The sequence below is a fragment of the Oncorhynchus tshawytscha genome, linkage group LG25 (assembly GCF_018296145.1).
Source record: "Oncorhynchus tshawytscha isolate Ot180627B linkage group LG25, Otsh_v2.0, whole genome shotgun sequence".
NCBI classification, from domain to species: Eukaryota; Metazoa; Chordata; class Actinopteri; order Salmoniformes; family Salmonidae; genus Oncorhynchus; species Oncorhynchus tshawytscha.
Genome location: NC_056453.1, coordinates 36,166,579 through 36,187,218, shown reverse-complemented (window position 1 = coordinate 36,187,218; position 20,640 = coordinate 36,166,579). Strand labels below are relative to the sequence as shown.

Here is a 20,640-nt window from a genome sequence, read left to right as displayed (position 1 = left end):
TAGAGACAGCAGGAGCAATAGAGATACTCTTAATGATAGGCTATGAAGCACATTCCAACAGGACAACGACCCCAAGCACACAGTCAAGACAACGCAGGAATGGCTCTGGGACAAGTCTCTGAATGCCCTTGGGTGGCCCAGCCAGAGCCCGGACTTGAACCCAATCTAACATTTCTGGAGAGACCTGGAAATAGCTGTGCAGCAATGTTCCCCATCCAACCTGTCAGATCTTGAGAGGATCTGCAGAGAAGAATGGGAGAAACTCCCCAAATACAGGTGTGCCTAGCTTGAAGCGTCATACCCAAGAAGACTCAAGTCTGTAATCGCTGCCAAATGTGCTTCAACAAAGTACTGAGTAAAGGGTCTGAACACTTATGTAAATGTGATATTTCAGTTTTTTATTTTTAATAAATTTGCAAAAATGTCTAAAACACTGTTTTTGCTTTGTCATTATGAGGTATTGTGTGTTGATTGATGAAAGAATAAAACGATTTAATACGTTTTAGAATAAGGCTGTAACCTAAAACAATTTGGAAAAAGTCAAGGGGTCTACTTTCCCAAAGGCACTGTGTATTAATGGATGCCAAGGGAAACCAGGCTTCACAAAAAAATGTACCAGGAAACAATGACAAAAAGACAATTATGTATACTTCGTCTCTGTGTTTCATAATTTTCTTTCAATGTATCTCACTGGAGAAATCATCCAAGTGTGCTAAACAGTGCCCCTCTGTCTCTATATGTGTAGGCCATCTATCTGATGATGTCTAGTCCAAAAGAGTATGACATTGTTACCACCTGTAGCTCGAATTCAAGAGAAGCCAGCGAGCATTTGGCCTCCTTTTGATTAAAAAAATATATAAAATAATAGCCAATCAGCTTTGAGCTAAACTGAGTGAACTCAACTGTGATTGGTCCTGGTGCACCAACAAAAAGTGTCAAGGGAAGCCAGTTTGGATTTGGCTTCCCACCAATTAAATCACATCGAGCGCAATACACCATTGACAGAAACAACTTTAAATTGTTACATCTCGTTGTATTGTTGTCTTCCGGTGGCTAGCTAGCTAGCTAAAATGGCCTTTTCCTAAATGAGCCATGGATGGAGATGGGGATTTGGACTTTTGCTTAATTCTCTGTACTGGCCGATGATTATAACAGAGATTCTGATCCAACCAATGGTGCCCCTGGCCTGAGAGGATGGAAGTTCAATATGCAGCTCGATGTAGAAAGCTAATGTTAACTATCAAACATTGCTCATGAAAGGAAGACAGGCTAGCGAGCAAGCATTTTAGCCAGGTAGTTTAGGACAACAAAAAAGAAAAGCGTGTACTGTATGATAGTCATAGACCATTTCATCAACATGATAGAGAGGAGGATGGCACTTGCGTTTCTCTACAAGTAGGGTGAGTCAACATGTTGTTTCTACTTGCACGAACGAACGCACCCACCCACAAAAGAGAGCCACGGACAGCCACATATTTAGTTTACATTGATTGGATTAAATTGTTTTTGGTATATTTTAGTTGTCACTGTATTAGACTAGGCATACGTGATTTGAGGATGATGAAATGTTGAAATGGTGCTGGAATAGTGGAGGCAGCTCCCGTTTTCTTTGTGACACCTCCGTGGTTCTAAATCAATAGTTGTTTAGTAGTCCAAAAATGTTGAAAACATTAACTTGCTTGACCATGCTGTAGGTCATTTAACAGTTTGTTACATGCAATATGCTTTGTGGACTTCACCAGACAGAAGTGGCTCTCCGGTTTTGTGATGAAACAAAGGTGTGGTTGAATGTATTCTGCTACTATGTCTTTTTATTGCCTCGGCCTTAGGCCTATAAATCACGGTCACACGGCATATGAACTAACAGGTTATAGAGCAAACAATTCAATTTTCACAACAGGTTGTAATATCGCTTTTTTTATTTCCTTGCTCAGCTTCCCCAGTCATTTTACACACGCACCGATACTGATTGGTAGGTGAAATCATATTGGATCGACAGTCAGAAGCTGATATTGCCAAATAGGATAGACCTCTACTAACAATATAATATGACAAAATAGCTGTGTGCAATGCATACAGTCTTAGAAAAAAAGTGTTCCAAAAGAGTCCTTTGTGGAGGGATCGAGTTCTTCCTAGAACCTTTTTCATCTTGAGAACTGTTTTTCCAAGAAAGGATTATTTGACTATTCTTTGGAAGGAAAGAAGGGTTCTACATAGAAACTTTCTGAATGAGCTTTTTTATCATCTTGTTCATTCTTTTAAATTGTGCCTGAGCATTAGTGTTTACATTTTAACATCAGGGGTTGAGTAATCTGATCAGTGGGAGAATATTTAATAGCAACCATAACGATGTTTCGGCTGGAACCTATTTTTGGTTCTGGATCAGGATTGTGTGAAATAGACTCCCATGAGTTTAACCTGTGGTCAATTCCACGTTAAACAGAATTATGCTGAGACTTCGATTATTTCACTTTAAAATGTATTCCAAACAACAACAAAAAAGGATTTCAAAGGTTAACAAACCAAACAACTTACGCACAATGACTATTGTGAACAATTTACACACTAAATTTTAAAAAACACATTTACTGCAAAAACTGTGCAAATGCATAGTTTGGTAACAGAAGCACGGTAAAATCTACCTCAGTTACCAAACTTTGTATCTGCACATTTCTTTCTGTAAATGTGTTTTTGTCAAATGTTCAGTGGTAATGGTTAAAAGTAGTCCTCCTGCATAGTTACATTTTGAGATTAATTGTTTTTTTTTGTTGGTATACCTTTTAAAGTGAGAAAGGCTGAGTCTCAGCGTAATTCCGTTGCCATGGAATTACCCCTGTCCCTTTGACCTTACCAGGTAAAGCTGCCTTACTCTTGGCCAGCTCTGTACTGGATGTGTTTGTCCCCGTAAGGTTTTAGTCCAAGCAGGGTGAATTATTATAACACCAACAGGATAGTCAATGTACATCTATGATCTCTGCAGTACAGTTTGTGACAACGTCTTTGGCATCCTAATTGGCTCCTCCAGTGTGTCGCAGACTTTTTCAACATCAAATATTTGTTGTACAATATTGTCTTTAAGGTGTGGTTCCATGGATTGGAATTCATTCAACAACCCACATAGAGAATGTGAGAGAGACACCTCATTTCTGTATGTACTGTAGTCTGACACGATGTATTAAGAATAAATAAACCCCAACCACACAGTGGTGTTCCTTTCTGATTCACCTGGTTGGACTTTGTAGGGGTTATTAAAGGATGTGTGCTAAAGTCTGTGATCCTGTTCAAGTCCTGTTCAAAGGGCTGAATAGACTAATTGGCTATGAGCTTATGCAGTTGAAGTCGTAAGTTTACATACACCTTAGCCAAATACAAAATACATTTAAACTCAGTTTTTCACAGTTCCTGACATTTAATCCAAGTAAAAATTCCCTGTTTTAAGTCAGTTAGGATCACCACTTTATTTTAAGAATGTGAAATGTCAGAATAATAGTAGAGAGAATGATTTATTTCAGCTTTTATTTCTTTCATCACATTCCCAGTGGCTCAGAAGTTTACATACACACAATTGGTATTTGGTAGCGTTGCCTTTAAATAGTTTAACTTGGGTCAAATGTTTCGGGTAGCCTTCCAGAAGCTTCCCACAATAAATTGGGTGAATTTTGGCCCATTCCTCCTGACAGCTGGTGTAACTGAGTGAGGTTTGTAGGCCTCCTTGCTCGCACACACTTTTTCAGTTCTGCCTACAGATTTTCTATAGGATTGAGGTCAGGGCTTTGTGATGGTCATTCCAATACCTTGACTTTGTTGTCCTTAAGCCATTTGCCACAACTTTGGAAGTATGCTTGGGGTCATTGTTAATTTGGAAGACCCATTTGTGACCAAGCTTTAACTTCCTGACTGATGTCTTGAGATGTTGCTTCAATATATCCACATAATTTTCCTTTTCTCATGATGCCATTTATTTTGTGAAGTGCACCAGTCCCTCCTGCAGCAAAGCACCACCACAACATGAGGCTGCCACCCCCGTGCTTCACGGTTGGGATGGTGTTCTTCGGCTTGCAAGCCTCCCCCTTTTTCCTCCAAACATAACAATGGTCATTATGGTCAAACAGTTCTATTTTTGTTTCATCAGACCAGAGGACATTTCTCCAAAATGTACGATCTTTGTCCCCATGTGCAGTTGCAAACCGTAGTCTGGCTTTTTTATGCCAGTTTTGGAGCAGTGGCTTCTCCCTTGCTGAGCGGCCTTTCATGTTATGTCGATATAGGACATGTTTTACTGTGGATATAGATACTTTCGTACCTGTTTCCTCCAGCATCTTCACAAGGTCCTTTGCTGTTGTGTTGCTGTTCTGGGATTGATTTGCACTTTTCGCACCAAAGTACATTCATCTCTAGGAGACAGAATGCGTCTCCTTCCTGAGCGGGATGGTCCCATATGGTGGCTGCGTGGTCCCATGGTGTTTATACTTGCATACTATTGTTTGTACAAATGAAGGTGGTACCTTCAGGTGTTTGGAAATTGGTCTACCATTTTTTTTCTGAGGTCTTGGCTGATTTCTTTTGATTTTCCCATGATGTCAAGCAAAGAGGCACTGAGTTTGAAGGTAGGCCTTGAAATACATCCACAGGTACACCTCCAATTGACTCAAAGGATGTCAATTAGCCTATCAGAAGCTTCTAAAGCCATTACATAATTTTCTGGAATTTTCCAAGCTGTTTAAAGGCACAGTCAACTTAGTGTATGTAAACTTCTGACCCACTGGAATTGTGATACAGTGAATTATAAGTTAAATTGTCACGACTTCCACCGAAGGTAGTTCCTCTCCCTCTCCGGGCGGCGCTCGGAGGTCGGCGTCGCTGCTCTACATCACCGATCCCTTTTTCCTCTTCTGTTTGTTTTGTCTTTGGTTCTTTTCACACCTGGTTTCATTTGCCTTAATTTCTGTGTGTATATATTTACCTTGTTGCCTGCCTAGGTTTGTGCGGGATTATTATTTTATTGTGATGTAGCTCTGTGAGGTTATGCCCTATTTCTTGTTTTCACGGATTTAATAAGAGTGTGTTATTGTCGGAGCTTTGTTTGTTCCTCCGTGCGTTTGTATGGGTTATCTGTTGTCGAGGGCGTTTTACCTTTTTGATTGTGCCATACCTGTGTTGGTGGACTTGCCAATTAAAGTACGTTTCTCTGCTCTCCTGCGCCTGACTCCTTCACCTACCTCCTAACGCAACATTATCACAGAAATAATCTGTAAACAATTGTTGGAGAAATTCCTTGTGTCATGCACAAAGTAGATGTCCTAACCGACTTGTCAAAACTGTAATTTGTTAACAAGAAATGTGTCAGCTTGCAGGTGCCCGGCCCGCCACAAGGAGTCGTTAGAGCACGATGAGACAAGGACATCCCCTATTGAAACCCTGCCTCATGGGTTTCAATAGGAATTATGTATCACTTTGCAAGGCTTTGAAATGTGACTTTCAGTCCTGATGTGGCCTGTAAACCAGGAGTTTCCTACCACTGTGTTAGGATATAACTAGGCCCTGAAAGAAAGCTCTTACGATATATGAAATGTACTGTCGTAAAAAATATGCAAATAAGGCTGGTAGAATCATTCATGGAGGGTTCTAGAAACAACCCTTCATAAAGGGTTATAGGTAGAACCCTCTGCAAAGTATTCTACCTAGCACCAAAAAGGGTTCTCATCTGGGAACAAATGGAAGAACCCTAAATGGATCTACTTAGCACCCTTTTTTCAACGAGTGTAAATACCAGTGACCATGATAATGTAATGGAGATTGCTCATGAAGAGTGATGAATGACTTTGTCTCTCTCTTTCCTCGTCTCTGTGCCCGTCCCTGTCTCTCTTGCTGTATCTGTCCCATTTCCTGTCTCTGTGTCTGTCTCTGTGTCTGTTAGGATGAATGGTGCCGTAACCAAGGGTTATGAGGAGGATGTAGGTAATAGAACGTCGGTGTACATTCACACCGCCCACGCCATCACCGCGTCTCCTTATCTATTCCAGAAATATGGCTACCACAATGCACCTCATGACGAGGTAGGTTACCACAGTCCTTCTGTTGTATTAGACCACAGCAACATTTTTAAAGGCCCAGAGCATTAAAAAGCTAGATTGTCCTGGTAGTTTGGTGATATCTATATGATTGATTATATTGATTATATGATTTATATGAGTTTGAAATAACACTCTGTAATTGTGGAAATTATGAAAATGCCCTTTTTGTGTAAGAGCCTTAAATTTCAGCCTCTTCAAGTGGGATGGAAATGGGATACCTAGTCAGTTGCATAACTGAATGCATTCAACCGAAATGAGGGGGGTTGTTGTTAGGGGTTAACTGCCTTGCTCAAGGGTAGAACGGCTTGGGGATTCGAACCAGTGACCTTTCAGTTACTGGCTCAACACTCTTAACCGCTAGGCTACCTGCCACAGAGTGTTTGGCCCCGCCGCATGAAGTCACAAAGTGATCTGATTATAATAGATCAGTGAACGTTCATTTGCATATATCCTAGTTCTGGTAGTGGTCCCGCCCAAAAGCAAGAGAGATTGTTTGGATGGAAGACAGTCATCTGTTTTGGCTTCGATCAGCAGCAACCATTCATGAAGTAAATGTCGAGTTATTTTTCTATTATAAGTAAAGGACATGCTATTCATGGTTTGCATGCTTCTTCACATTTTTTTTAACGTTCTCTTGACGATTGACGCCCGAATAAACTTTCTGATGGAGATTTAAGTCTAAAGTGCATTATAGTGACATGGAAAAATGATGATATTTCAATTTGACAATAAACGGGAGCTAGTAAAAATATTTCTGGAAAATGTATTCTGATAAATTCTAAATAAATGATTGAATTGACGCGTCATTCAGGGCAGGTGGCGCAGAGCCTGTTTGGTGCCTGCTTTGCATGTTATTTTGGAATTAATACGTGTCACATATCAGTTTGCTAACAATGTAAAAACCTATTACCAGTGAGTTAATAAAGCTGCATACAAATGGTCTGTTTTTTGCTTTCTTGAGTAAGGCAGCTCCAAAATGCATGCATTTCAGCCTAGCTCAGTGCTTTCTGTGGTGGTGGGGCAGCCAGGGGAAAATACGGAATGTAGGGGTTGGTAATGTTTTCTAGTTGTGCCGTGATTGGCTCAGTGTTCTCTCACTCATGGATTAGAGCTCGAAAATTCAAGCCCCTTGGGTGCTGCCTTAGACTTACATTAGAAGTGTCCATCCAAGAAGGCTCAAGGTCATTGGCCACAGATAAAATGACATCAAATCACGTTTTATCTACAGTAGCTTTGATTGGACTGATACTTTCATAATCTTAGCTAGCAAGCTAGACATCATGCATCAAGTCGGCAATTTGCTGGCAAATCCTTTTAATCCTTGTCATATGAAGAGAAATTATAGATTAAATGCATCTGTGCCACTGTACATGAACATTACACAAGTTGGAAATCGCAAATTCAACAATGAGTGCTAAGGCGCCACTGCAGCCCGGGTCCAATCCCAGGCGTGTCATAGCCACGACTCCTTGTGGCGGGCCGGGCACCTGCAAGCTGACATTAGTCGTCATTTCAACAGTGTTTCCTCTGACACATTGATGCGTCTGGCTTCCAGGTTAGGTAGATAATCATGCCATTCTGCCCTGAATAGATGGCAGGCAGGGGGTGGGCTCCAATCAGGGCTGTATGTAAATATATAAACATTTGTATACCTACGCCCACACAGCCGGACTTAGCAATTCAGTGGCCCAAGGAGGCACAGGGAATTAAATCATAAACATGTTTTTTTTGTTATATAAAAATAAACTGTGATTTATTACACAAGGTGATGATTTAAAAATATAATAAAAGACTGCATGTGGGCTGTAAGAGTCATGACAGATGGTATTGTGTTCTCACACATGCAGCCACACACACACACACACTCTGCTGACTGCTTAGTGTCTCTGTTCTGTGCAGGGTATAAAGTATGTGCTGATTCCAGAGGGGCTGAGGGATTTCCAGTGGCTACAGGGTCTATTTGGGAAGACACTAGTCTCTAAAGGACCCTACAGGAACAGACAGTAAGCCTGTGACGTGGATAGTCTCACACACACACTATTTGCCCCCCCCACACACACACACACACACTCACTCCCTCTACACTGCTCAGTGTTGTCTCTGCTGTCTTATCTGCAGGCCGTGGAAGGACTACTCAGGACAGTTTGATGAGACCCGCTTCTATGTTCTTCACCCTGACTTTCTCAGATACATCCGCAAAAGGTATAGCAAAGTGTCTAATAATAATAATAATAATTTGGTGGGTGCTAATATTTGTCCTAACGTGTTGTCCAATAGGTGTTGTATGACAGGAGAGAAGGTTAGCACTCCCCTTGACAAGGATGGAAAAAGCCCAAGTCTACTGGCCTTCAACACACATATGGTTAAGGCACTTCGTGGCATCTTGAATGTGGTCCATTCTGGCTTAGTTGGTAGAGCACAGTATTTGAAACGTGATAATTGTGGGTTCGAATCCAGCTGGAACCACACATTCGAAAGTGTGTGCACACATGACTGTAAATGGCTTTGGATAAAGTTGTCTGCTAAATGGCATATTTTATATTTAAGAAGACACACATGGAGCATTTCCCATACAAATTACTAGTCAAGTTAGCTTAGCAAGGTCATAGCGCCAAGCTAGCTACGTAGAACCCTGTGATCACATTCAGTGCTTGCAGTGCAGGAGTCGCTTCCAAGTGACTTCTGAAATGAAACTGTGCACGTGTGCTCCTCATCTGTAGGTTCATGTGGTCCCAGGAGATGAAGAGTTCATTGTGGTCTATATTCAGACCTACTAATGGAGCATTCACACTCTTCCTGGCCCTGCACACCTGTGACATGGTGAGTCTGTACGCCACGAACACACACAATGGAGGAGACATTAATGTGATCACCATTGAATTATTTGATGGCCTTATGTGGGTTCGATTCCAGTTGGAACCACCCATACGAAAGTGTGTGCACGCATGGCTGCAAATCGTTTGGATAAAGTTGTCTGCTTAAATGGCATATATTATATTTAAGAAGACACACAACATGGGGTACCATAGAAATGACTAGGTACATTAGCTCTTTATTGAACTTGGGGGCTACAGTCTACATATAGGTCACATGGTGTCATTGGCGATCCTCTTCTTTCTCCCTCTTTCCCCTCTCAGGTGGATGCGTATGGATTTATCACAGAGGACCACGATAAATATCCCAACTACTATGTTGAGAGGAACTCTAAAACCAAAGTCATCTTCTACTCTAATCACGACTACAACCTAGAGATTAAGACCTGGAAGAAACTACATGACACCAAGATCATCCGGCTTTATCAGAGACAGGAGGACCCAGAGGGAAAGACAGGCAAAACAAAACGACCATAAAACCCTGTCTGTTTGCAGAGGTGGACAAAGATACATCAAAATGTGTCTGTTACAAAATACCCTAAAGAACAATTGCAATGGGGAAATGTAAGATCAATAACGTTCATATTTAGTTGTGTGGTTAACACAATGTTAGCTAATTGATATATTGTTCCTTTCTGTAATATACATGATTTCCAGTGTTCTGTTTGTGAATCTCGGGTTGATGGTGGTCACTAGACTCGATGCTGTATGTTATGGATTAAACTCATAATAGTCAACCCAGGGACTGTGGTTGAAAATTAGCCGGCTGGCTAAACCTACACTTTCACTGAAACGTTGTTTATTAATGTGCACTATCCTTGTAAAAAAATTAAAAAAAAAAAAAAACTCAAATAATTGTTGATAGTGACTGACGCCAGACTGGAGGTACAAGGACTCAAGACACACTGATTAGTATTGTATTGTGTGAAACACTGTAATTATGAAGCAGCTGGCAAAGCCACTACGTTTTGTTCCCATTTCCTATTTCTATGGTCTTCCAAGTCTTGTCTTTCGAAAATGGTGGCCGTGATGCTTGCCACGGTACAAGCGCTGATTCTATGTCTCTCACTTTTGTCCGTGTTATTTGTACGGAGGTGTGGGATTGACTAACAACGTACCTGGTCACTGCCTACAGGTGAGAATACACCCGGACATGGAAGGTGAGCTGGCCCCCTCTGCCTGCCTTGCTACTATCGAATGTCCGATCACAAAATGGATGAACTCCTGCTTTTGATCCGAACTAAAAGATTACGGGGAATGCTTTGCCATCTGCCTGACTGAGACATGGCTGGACCAATCTTTTATTTATTTTTTATTTTTTACCCCAAATGGTAGTTAGTCTTGGACCTTCGCTGCCACTTCCCTATGGACTCGGGATAGGCAAAGGTCGAGAGCCATGCGTCCTCCGAAACACGACCCTGCCAAGCCACACTGCTTCTTGACACACTGCTGGCTTAACCCGGAAGCCAGCCGCACCAATGTGTTGGAGGAAACACCGTCCAGCTGGCAACTAAAGTCAGCTTGCAGGCGCCCTGCCCGCCACAAGGAGTCGCAAGAGCGCGATGGGACAATAAACAAAGTTCAAATGCCAAGACTCAGAGATCACTGAGTGCTTTTGAAATCTGTAGCCTATCTCTGCTGCGCTGTATCAGCACAATGGACAACGCCCTACAGCAAGGCCATTTTGGTAATGCATACAGGCTACAAGATAGATTGGGAAATTCACCTATTACAAACAACCTATGTGAATGCAGTTGCACACACAACCGTCTTACCAAAATAATGCAAATAAAATGCTGAAAGTAGTAGCCTAGTTATTTTTGCAAACAAAAATACTGAACTGCAGTTTGGCTTAGAATACCGACACAACCACGAATTGGAATGAATGAATGCAAACAGAACAAAACCGGGGATCCAAATAACCAAAACAGCCTATTAAATGAATGTTTTTGGACAAAAATCCTGCGGGCGGCGAGGGTAGGATTCTAGGCTAACCTGGGCTGGCTCCTCTGTTCCAAGATTATGAGAAAAAGTTGGAGGAGCGATTATCCTGGCGGCACTTGTGGAAGGGTGGGTAGGCTCTGCACACGGAGCTAGCTGGAGCTTGGCGGCGGCCTCGTGGTGTGATGCTGCGGCTGCTGCTCATCACTCTCCTTTGTTTGGGTACTTTGGTGAAGCCAATTTCTGATATCCATCATGGCAGATTAGCTGGTTCGAGATAGCCAAATAGGCTAAGGCTAATAACAATAATGCTTTTTTTTTTAAAGCTAGCTAAGAAGCTAACTAAACTTGGTAGTGTTGGGGTGTGAGGCAGAGTTGAGTGAAGCAGCTTCAACTGTAAACTTGACCCCGCCCTTATAAATCCAAATCAAATATTACAGCGTAGGAGTATCAAGTTATTCACTTAGCCTACCACAGAGATGAGAGATGAGAACCGCTTTTTCCCACTTTTTATGGAAACCCAAAGGATTCATACCTAACCTCCCCGTGGCTTTCCATAGCCCCCCTACAAACAACGCGCACTGTCCATTGTGCTGACACAGCGCAGCGGAGATACAGAATTTTTTGTGTCAGCCTGTCACTCAATCATGTTAACTTTTCATTGTAACCTTACAGCTATTTTTTATATAGGGACATAAAACAAAAACTGATGGGGCTCAAGTTTGAACTGAGGGGGCTAAGCCCTCTTTAGCCCCCTCGTGGAGCCTGGTCCGGGTATACTTGTTATCGGCAGGGAAGTTTGTCAGGATCAAAATACATATGAAATTAGCAAAACCCAGTTAAAAAGTTAGAGGAAAACACGCCATAGGATAGTTGTATTTTTCAACAGGACAATTACACAAATTGTAATGCCAAAGACACACCAGAATTGCTTTCCAGGAGGTGTTGAGTGTGAATATTGCTGTCCATCAATGATTCCTAACCAAATTTACTGAGCTTGAGAGATTTTGACAAAAACAATGGCTACAGTATACTGTATGTTTTCCTAAGAGTTGTGAAAAATTGATAGAATGTTATTCAAAATGATTCACAGCTGAAATGGCTGCCACGGTGTTCGCAGCGAGTATTAACTCTGGGGTGTGAAGACATATTCAATCAAGACATTTCATTTAAAAATTGTTTTATTTAACCTTTATTTAACTAGGCAAGTCAGGTAAGAACAAATTCTTATTTACAATGACGGCCTACCAAAAGGCAAAATGCCTTCTGCAGGGATGGGGACTTGGATTAAAATTTAAATATAGGACAAAACACACATCACAACAAGAGAGACACCACAACACTACATAGGGGCTCCCGAGTGGCTCAGCGGTCTAAGGCACTGCATCTCAGTGCTAGAGGCGTCACTACAGATCCTGGTTTGATTCGGCCGGCTGTATCACAACCGGACGTGATTGGGAGCCCCATAGGGCGGCGCAAAATTGGCCCAGCGTCGTCCGGGTTAGGCCAGGGTAGGCCATCATTGTAAATAAAATAAAAATCTTAACTGACCTGCCTAGTTAAATAAAGGTTAAATAAAAATAATAAAAAACATAAAGAGAGACCTAAGACAACAACAACATATGACAACACAGCCTAGTAGCAATACAACATGACAACAACATGGTAGCAACACAACTTGGCAGGAGAACAACATTGTAGCAGCACAAAACATGGCACAAACATTATAGGGCAAAGACAACACAAAGGGCAAGAAGGTAGAGACAACAATACATTAGGTGAAGCAGCCACAACTGTCAGTAAGAAAGTCTATGATTGAATCTTTGAATGAAGAGATGGAGATAAAACTGTTCAGTTTGAGTGGTTTTTTGCGGCTTGTTCCAGTCGCTAGCTGCAGCGAACTGAAAAGACACAGGGATCAAATCAAATTTCATGCGTGTGCTTTGGGGACCTTTAACAGAATGTGACTGGCAGAACGGATGTTGTATGTGGAGGATAAGGGCTGCAGTAGGTACCTCTGATAGTGGGAACTAGGCACTATGTACAGTGCAGAGGTTACTTGTACTTTTTATGGGCCTCTTTATGCGCCATCAACACCCGGGATCAGTAATAATGATGCTTTCAAGACAACTGGGAACTCTGAAAAATATGAGGTCAAATCATGACATTAGTGATCTTCAGGTAGGAAAGACGGAGCTCCAGAAAGTGGCCCGAGTTCCCGACTTGAAATTCCAAGGCTACGGTCCAAACACTTAAAAGACACACCCTCGTCCATTTACCCTCGCCTTATGCCCTTTGGGGAATCGCCTTGGAGGGCGGTCCAAATGATTAGCCAAGCAAGGGAAGTTTGCAATGTAAGCCCCTCAGCCCTCGTATTTAGTCGGCTTTGCGAGTGTACAATTATGTTCACTCCGGGGCTGAAACTCCCCATAATTCAATTCATGACGATTATACATATGCTAAGAAAAGTCTGCGAAAACTTAAACAACATCAATGGAGACGTCAACATACAAGTGTAAGTAAAAACAAATGCAAATAAGTTAGAAATTGTGCTACTAATGCACATGACGGCATTTTACATGTCTGTAAAAGTAAATATGTTTGATTATATTTTGGAAATTGTAGCAATAAAACAGTTCCAGCTAGGCAGGCTAACATTAGTTAGCTAATTCATTTGCTAGCTATCATACAGTAGGCGTATATTAATAATTATATATTGAATATAAGTAGATATGCACTGTAAGGCGTATAAAGCACCCACATGCTACCACCGGTGGCTGAAAACACAATCATCGGGGATGAATGAGTGATGAATTTCCGGCCAGGGGCTTTTAAAAATCATTCCTTCCTCCCTCGCCCCTTTCCCTGCAAGTGTATCCTCGTCAGACGTCATGATACATCATCAGAAGTGTCCACTTAATTTGAGGGCTGAGGAGATAGGGTGTGTCTTTTAAGTGTTTGGACGGAAAGTAAGATGACCGTTCAAAACAAATGTTCCAGTCTGAGATTTGTTCCGAGTTCCCAGTTGTCTTGAACGCAGCATCAGTAATTGCCGGTGGACAGTTACACGCCCTGCGACTGCCTCGCTGTGCTAGTTTCTACTACCACTGTGTGTCGCAATGATTAATTTTCTCCGTGAGCCACTGTTGGTAGCTGTACTGTAGGTTTTGGACTGGGCATGGATTAATGTCAAGCTTCTTTCTACAGACTTTTCCAGTACACGAAAAACGGACTCTTGGTCAGTAAGAAATCCATCACCGCCCATTCAACAGCCTCGATTTACTTTTTTTTATTACTTAAACAAAATCACTTTTTGGGGTTCTCATACACTTACACCGATGTTTTTATTCTTGCTTTTACAGTCGCTAAGAATATATTTGGTTGTGATCTTTGCAAAATAGGCTGTAGCTAATGCTAGCCAGTGGTTTAAGTATAATGCAGTTGAATTGCGATGATGATACAAACATTATATTAAGCAGGACATTCATACGTGCCTTAAAATTGAATTACATTCCAAAACGAGTGTGAAATTAGGATTTTTTTTTACCGGCGTTCTATAAGCACTCCCCCTTGTTCTGCCACTAATTTGCCCGCATCGCCCTCCTGCGCCAATGTTTGCAAACACAGAAAGGTGTTAATGAAAGTCGATTTTTCAGCATGAGCGCTGTTGTCGCTTTCAGGTGTTTTCATGCTTTGCTTTAAAAATAGTATATCTTTATTATTATTTCACTTTTTACTTTTTTTGGGGGGGGGGATTAATATCATGCATTGTACATTACATCACATTTACATTATTACTTTTTATTTTAGCCTACTTGGTAAATATTTCTACTTCTTGAACTGCAAATGTTGGTTAAGGGCTTGTATGTAAGCATTTCACAGTAAAGTATACACTTGTTGGATTCGGCGCATGTGGCAAATAAAGTTTGATTTGAACCCCCCCCAAACAAATTGTTAAGAGAAGCAAAAGTCAAGAACGTCCCATTGTTCACCCGTTCCACGTTTCGTGTATGCGGTTCTTCTCCTTTCAAGTTCCGTTCTAATTTGTTTTTAAAAAATGTTTCGCTGGGAACCAATATATTTTCAATTCCAGGTTTTCCATCAAAGCACATACTGTACTGTCTTTGGTACAAGTCTCTCGGAGCGACCAGGCTAAACTGCTGTTCTCATGCCCGTGTATGTGCCTTTCTACCTATTCCTAGTAATAAGTAATACACCACCACAGTTTGAGCCATGATTGTGATGTACCTGTCGGTATTGAAGTTGTGCATTCGTCTTTGGCAAAGTAATATTTCAAGTTTGGGAAGTGTTTTTGAGCTGTGGATGTATGTGGGTCTAAACTGCGCATGCCTATTTGCCAAATCGGTCTCTGTTTTTGTGAAATGCAGACTACTCTTATAAAGTAAAAAAAAAAAAACGTTTAATTTCGTTCAGCAGGTTTTTTATTATTTGTAAACTGTGAAGCGCCATTCCAGACGTCAATGCTGTAACAATCAGGAAGTACTGTATGCTATATTACCCAGAGTCCCCTTCGCATGTGTATATGGAAACGGTATTTGATTTTTTAAAATCGTAATTTCACCCAAAATATTTACATATAGAGTTACATGAACATGGTAGTGGACGCCTTATTTATGCGTCTATATCCACACGTTATTGTTGTGCGCAACAATATTAATCCGTTACCGGGAATGATAGTGCCGCGAATCTAGATGGTTTCACCCCCTTTACATCGGTAGTACACTCTGGTTTCTCTTCAGATCGCATAAATCTTTCGCCTTTTACTAAAGATTTCCGTGGAGAGGAACATTATGAGTATCAACTAATTTTTTGATGCCCGGCTTCACGGCTGGGCTTCCTACACTTGTTGAAATATAATCGTGATGCACGAGACTTAAGAAATTCGTCATGCTTGCAATTAGAGACGTTGGACACTACATGCAATACGTTGTATTGGAGATGTGTTCAACGTGCAGTTTCATTCAGAGTTTATCTACGTAAAGAAATATGTGATTTGATTAAGTAGCCAGAACGCTAGAGACATATAGTTGCTGAAAGGTATGTCTTGCTATATTTATTGCTATGCCCACTATGTGTGCTGCCACTGTCTTGATTAGCACGGCGTTTTATTTGTTTAAAAAAAATCAGATAATTTATTTATTTAACCTTTATTTAGCTAGGCAAGTGAGTTACGAACAAATTATTATTTTACAATGACGGCCTACCAAAAGGCAAAAGCTGGTTTAGAAACTCTGGTAATACCACTGCATTGAGGAACGCTGTCTTGCTGCTGTCCTCTGGATATCGGTTTTCACTAGTTACCATAGCCACAAAGGGAAAATGGTCTGTATCATGAAAATGAATGACAATCCAAATTATTTTGGGGGTCTTAATTTAAGGTTAGACCTCTGGGTCTAGGGCTCGCTTGTGTGTCCGCTTGCTCCTCTAGTTGTCCTTCCTCCCTTCTACAGACCCAGCACCTGCAGGGGCCCTAGTTCCCGGTTCTTGTTTACATCCACAGGTACACCTCCAATTGACTCAAATGATGTCAGTTAGCCTATCAGAAGCTTCTAAAGCCATGACATCATTTTCTGGAATTTCCCAAGCTGTTTAAAGGCACAGTCAACTTAGTGTATGTAAACTTCTGACCCACTGGAATTGTGATACAGTGAATGATAAGTGAAATAATCTGTCTGTAAACAATTGTTGGAAAAATTACTTGTGTCATGCACAAAGTAGATGTCCTAACCGACTTGCCAAAACTGTAGTTTGTTAAAAATAAATTTGTGGAGTGGTTGGAAAAACGAGTTTTAATGACTCCAACCTAAGTGCATGTAAACTTCTGACTTCAACTGTATATTTTTTACATTGTTTGCAAACTCCTGAGTGGCACAGTGGTCTAAGGCACTGCATCTCAATGCTAGAGGTGTCACTACAGACTCTGGTTCAATCACAGGCTGTATCAAACAGCCCCAACTGCCCTGAATGACAAGTCACCACTGGTTACTAAAGTGAGGATTCACCTGCTTCAGATCATTATTTTGTAACTTATCTGCAGAAAAACGTTTTGTGCCCATAAAGCCGTAGTTAGCAGTGTGCATATTTGGGAGCCAAATAAACGGCACTTTCTCCCGATGTGATTCGGTTCCTGATGTTAATTAAATGATCCGCTCAAAAATAGCCGTTCATTTGCAAATGACCCATCACTATTTTTACATTGTAGCTGGTGTTGGAGACAAGCAGCTGCATTGGTAATTTCAAAGCAAACTGATCTTAATGTAATGAAAAAGTCATTGGAACGTTGGAAATGTAGCTAACAAAAAAAATATTAAATTGTATTTAATATTGTATTTAAACTTTTGATGCAAATCTTCTAGACTGTGGGACTCTTGTACCAGCTATAGTGTGAGTGTGGACTGTGGCCGGTGTCCGGCTGAATCAGAATTAGTTAGGTAACATTGATAAATAAGATGTAAATAAAACATAATAATGCTTATGTGAGATATGTCATTAGAATGTCTTCTTTTGGATAATACTGTTGGCAGTTTGCAGTTATTCCTTCTCTGCTGGGACTTAGTCACTTGGGGCCCAGAGAGAGGGAGAGGACAGGCTTTTCTTCATATGTCAATGTATCTGTTAAACCATGTAATGCTATGAAGAATATCAGAAGGGGAGGAGGGCAGAATGGAGGCTTGTCTTCTTATGGGAAGGTGTCTGTAACTATTGTATGTCCCCTCTGAGGTTGCCCTTATCTTGATCTAGTTTCTGACCTAAGAGGCTCACTGTCTTTTCTGATCTTGTCCAGGAGGGGGTGTAATTTGAGATAGTAGTATCTAGAAATTGACAATTGATATTTGCCATTGGATGAGGTAATGGTTTGGTGCTATGTTGTACCAAAGAGATACGAACTTTGTTTAGGAGACCAAACTGTACAATAATTTATAGCTAATGCTATCTGGCTATGGGATACTCCTCTTTCAAGTAAATAGGAACTTCACAAAGTGCCTTTATCTGTGGTTTGTCATGTCGACTAGGGGGTGGATCTTTGCTATAAAAGATCTCAGTTGTCATTTTGTAAGCACTCTCAGAGAATTCATTTATAGACCCTGAATTGATCTGAGAGTCAAACAGTGCTATGGTGAAGCTCATATAATTAAAGATGGACTTTATAATTTAACTCTGACTTGTGTGTGGTTTGCTCTCTCAATGTTTAGTAATACAGGAAATTACCACGACACTGGGCCCAGTGGGTTGTTGTAGTGAGGTGTAGCCCTTCTCATAGCCCTTCTCTGATTAGGCAGCAGAGGGCACACATCAGCACAACATATTACCCTCTCCTGGAAATCCTGGTGATGCTAGTGCCAACAATCTGGTTTCTCTTCATATGGAATAAATCTTTCGCCTTTTACTTAAGATTTCCATGAACTGGAACCACTGGAGGCTGGTGGGAGGCGCTATAGGAGGATGGGATTTCAAGCTTTTACTGCTAACCTACAAAGCATTACATGGGCTTGCTCCTACCTATCTTTCCGATTTGGTCCTTCAGTACATACCTACACGTACGCTATGGTCACAAGATGCAGGCCTCCTTACTGTTCCAAGAATTTCTAAGAGGTAGGGCTTTCTCCTATAGAGCTCAGAGTTGGTCTCGACCTTTAAGTCTTTATGGAAGACTCATCTCTTCAGTAGGTCCTATGATTGACTGTGTAGTCTGACCCAGGGGTGTGAAGGTGAACGGAAAGGCGCTGGAGCGACGAACCACCGTTGCTGTCTCTGCCTGGCCGGTTCCCCTCTCTCCACTGGGATTCTCTGCCTCTAACCCTATTACAGGGGCTGAGTCACTGGCTTACTGGTGCTCTTCCATGCCGTCCCTAGGAGTGGTGCGTCACTTGAGTGGGTTGAGTCACTGACGTGATCTTCCTGTCCGGGTTGGTGCACCCCTCAGGTTCGTGCAGTGGGGGAGATCTTTGTGGGCTATACTTGGCCTTGTCTAAGTTGGTGGTTGAAGATATCCCTCTAGTGGTGTGGGGCTGTGCTTTGGCAAAGTGGGTGGGGTTATATCCTGCCTGTTTGGCCCTGTCTGGGGGTATCAAAGGACAGGGCCACAGTGTGTCCCGACCCCTCCTGTCTCAGCCTCCATTATTTATGCTGCAATAGTTTGTGTCGGGGGGCTAGGGTCAGTCTGTTATATCTGGAGTATTTCTCATGTCTCATCTGGTGTCCTGTGTGAATTTAAGTATGCTCCCTCTAATTCTCTCTCTCTTTTTCTCTTTTTCTCACTTTCTCTCGCTCACTCTTTCCCTTTCTCCTTCTCTCTCTCTCTTTCCTTCAGAGGACCTGAGCCCTAGGACCATGCCTCAGGACTACCTGACCTGATGACTCCTTGCTGTCCCCAGTCCACCTGGTCATGCTGCTGCTCCAGTTTCAACTGTTCTGCCTGCAGCTATGGAACACTGACCTGTTCACTGGACGTGCTACCTTGTTCCAGACCTGCTGTCTCTAACTCTAAATGATCAGCTATGACCTGTTGCACCCTCTACAACCACTGTGATTATCGTTATCTGACCCTGCAGGTCATCTATGAACGTTTGAACATCTTGGCCATGTTCTGTTATAATCTCCACCTGGCACAGCCAGAAGAAGACTGGCCACTCCTCTCTAGGTTTCTTCCTAGGTTCCAGCCTTTCTAGGGAGTTTTTCCTAGCCACCGTGCTTTTTCATCTGCATTGCTTGCTGTTTGGGGTTTTAGGTTGGGTTTCTGTATAACACTTTGTGACATCGGCTGATATAAAAAGGGCTTTATAAATAAATGTGATTGATTGATTGATGGGCTCAATGTAATGGCTGGAATGGAATCCATGAAACGGTGTCAAACAGATCAAACATATGGAAACCACGTTTTACCCCATTCCACCTATTCCATTCCAGCCATTCCAATGAGCCCGTCCTCCTATAGCTCATCCCACCAGCCTCCTCTGAGAGGAACATTATGAGTATCAGCAAAAAAAATGTCTTCCTATATGCCTCTTTATCTTAATATTTATTTCAATATCAGTGGAAGCTCCTCAGAGGAGGAAGGCGAGGACCGTCCTCCTCAGTGAATTTCATAAAATAAAAAAACATTTAAAAAGTTATCCTTTTTAGATAAGACTATACTAAATACACTACATGACCAAAAGTATGTGGACAACTTCTCGTCGAACCTCTCATCCCAAAATCATGTGCATTAATATGGAGTTGGTCCCCCTTTGCTGCTACAACAGCATCCACTCTTCTGGGAAGGCTTTCCACTAGATGTTGGAACACTGCTGCAGGGACTTGCTTCCATTCAGTCACAAGAGCATTAGTGAGGTCGGGCACTGATGTTGGGCAATCAGGCCTGGCTCGCAGTCGGGGTTCCAAATCATCCCAAAGGTGTTCGATGGGGTTGAGGTCAGGGCTTTGCGCAGACCAGTCAAGTTCTTTCGCACCAATTTCGACAAAGAATTTCTGTATGGACCTTGCTTTGTGAACGGGGGCATTGTCATGCTGAAACAGGAAAGGGCCTTCCCCAAACTGTTACCACAAAGTTGAAGCACAAAATCGTCTAACATGTATGCTATATGCTATAGTGTTAAGATTTCCCTTCACTGGATCTATGGGGCCAACCCTGAACCACAAAAAACAGACCCAGGCCATTATTCCTCCTACACCGAACTTTACAGTTGGCACTATGCATTCGGGCAGGTAGTGTTCTCCTGGCATACGCCAAA

The 20,640-nt window shown here is 41.8% G+C and overlaps 1 protein-coding gene, 2 non-coding genes and 1 pseudogene across 3 annotated transcripts in view; all 4 read left to right on the top strand.

Annotated features, from left to right (window-relative positions):
- Window positions 1-9,684, top strand: part of LOC112229175 (alpha-N-acetylgalactosaminide alpha-2,6-sialyltransferase 1) — a 28,274-nt gene extending 18,590 nt beyond the window's left edge. The window contains exons 5-9 of the mRNA XM_024395026.2: window positions 5,918-6,056; window positions 7,974-8,077; window positions 8,193-8,276; window positions 8,795-8,894; window positions 9,212-9,684. Coding sequence (XP_024250794.2) covers window positions 5,918-6,056; window positions 7,974-8,077; window positions 8,193-8,276; window positions 8,795-8,894; window positions 9,212-9,424 — 640 coding nt within the window. The 3' untranslated portion in view covers window positions 9,425-9,684. The remainder of the gene's footprint in view (window positions 1-5,917; window positions 6,057-7,973; window positions 8,078-8,192; window positions 8,277-8,794; window positions 8,895-9,211) is intronic.
- LOC112230052 lies at window positions 8,352-8,479 on the top strand. The gene has a single exon (XR_002950269.1). It is a non-coding gene; the product is annotated as a U6atac minor spliceosomal RNA (small nuclear RNA).
- Window positions 9,685-15,628: 5,944 nt separating the features above from the next.
- On the top strand, window positions 15,629-15,744 carry LOC112230055. Its single transcript, XR_002950272.1, has one exon. It is a non-coding gene; the product is annotated as a U5 spliceosomal RNA (small nuclear RNA).
- A 2,513-nt stretch (window positions 15,745-18,257) lies between these two features.
- On the top strand, window positions 18,258-18,328 carry LOC112230038 (annotated as a pseudogene).
- Window positions 18,329-20,640: the final 2,312 nt, after the last annotated feature.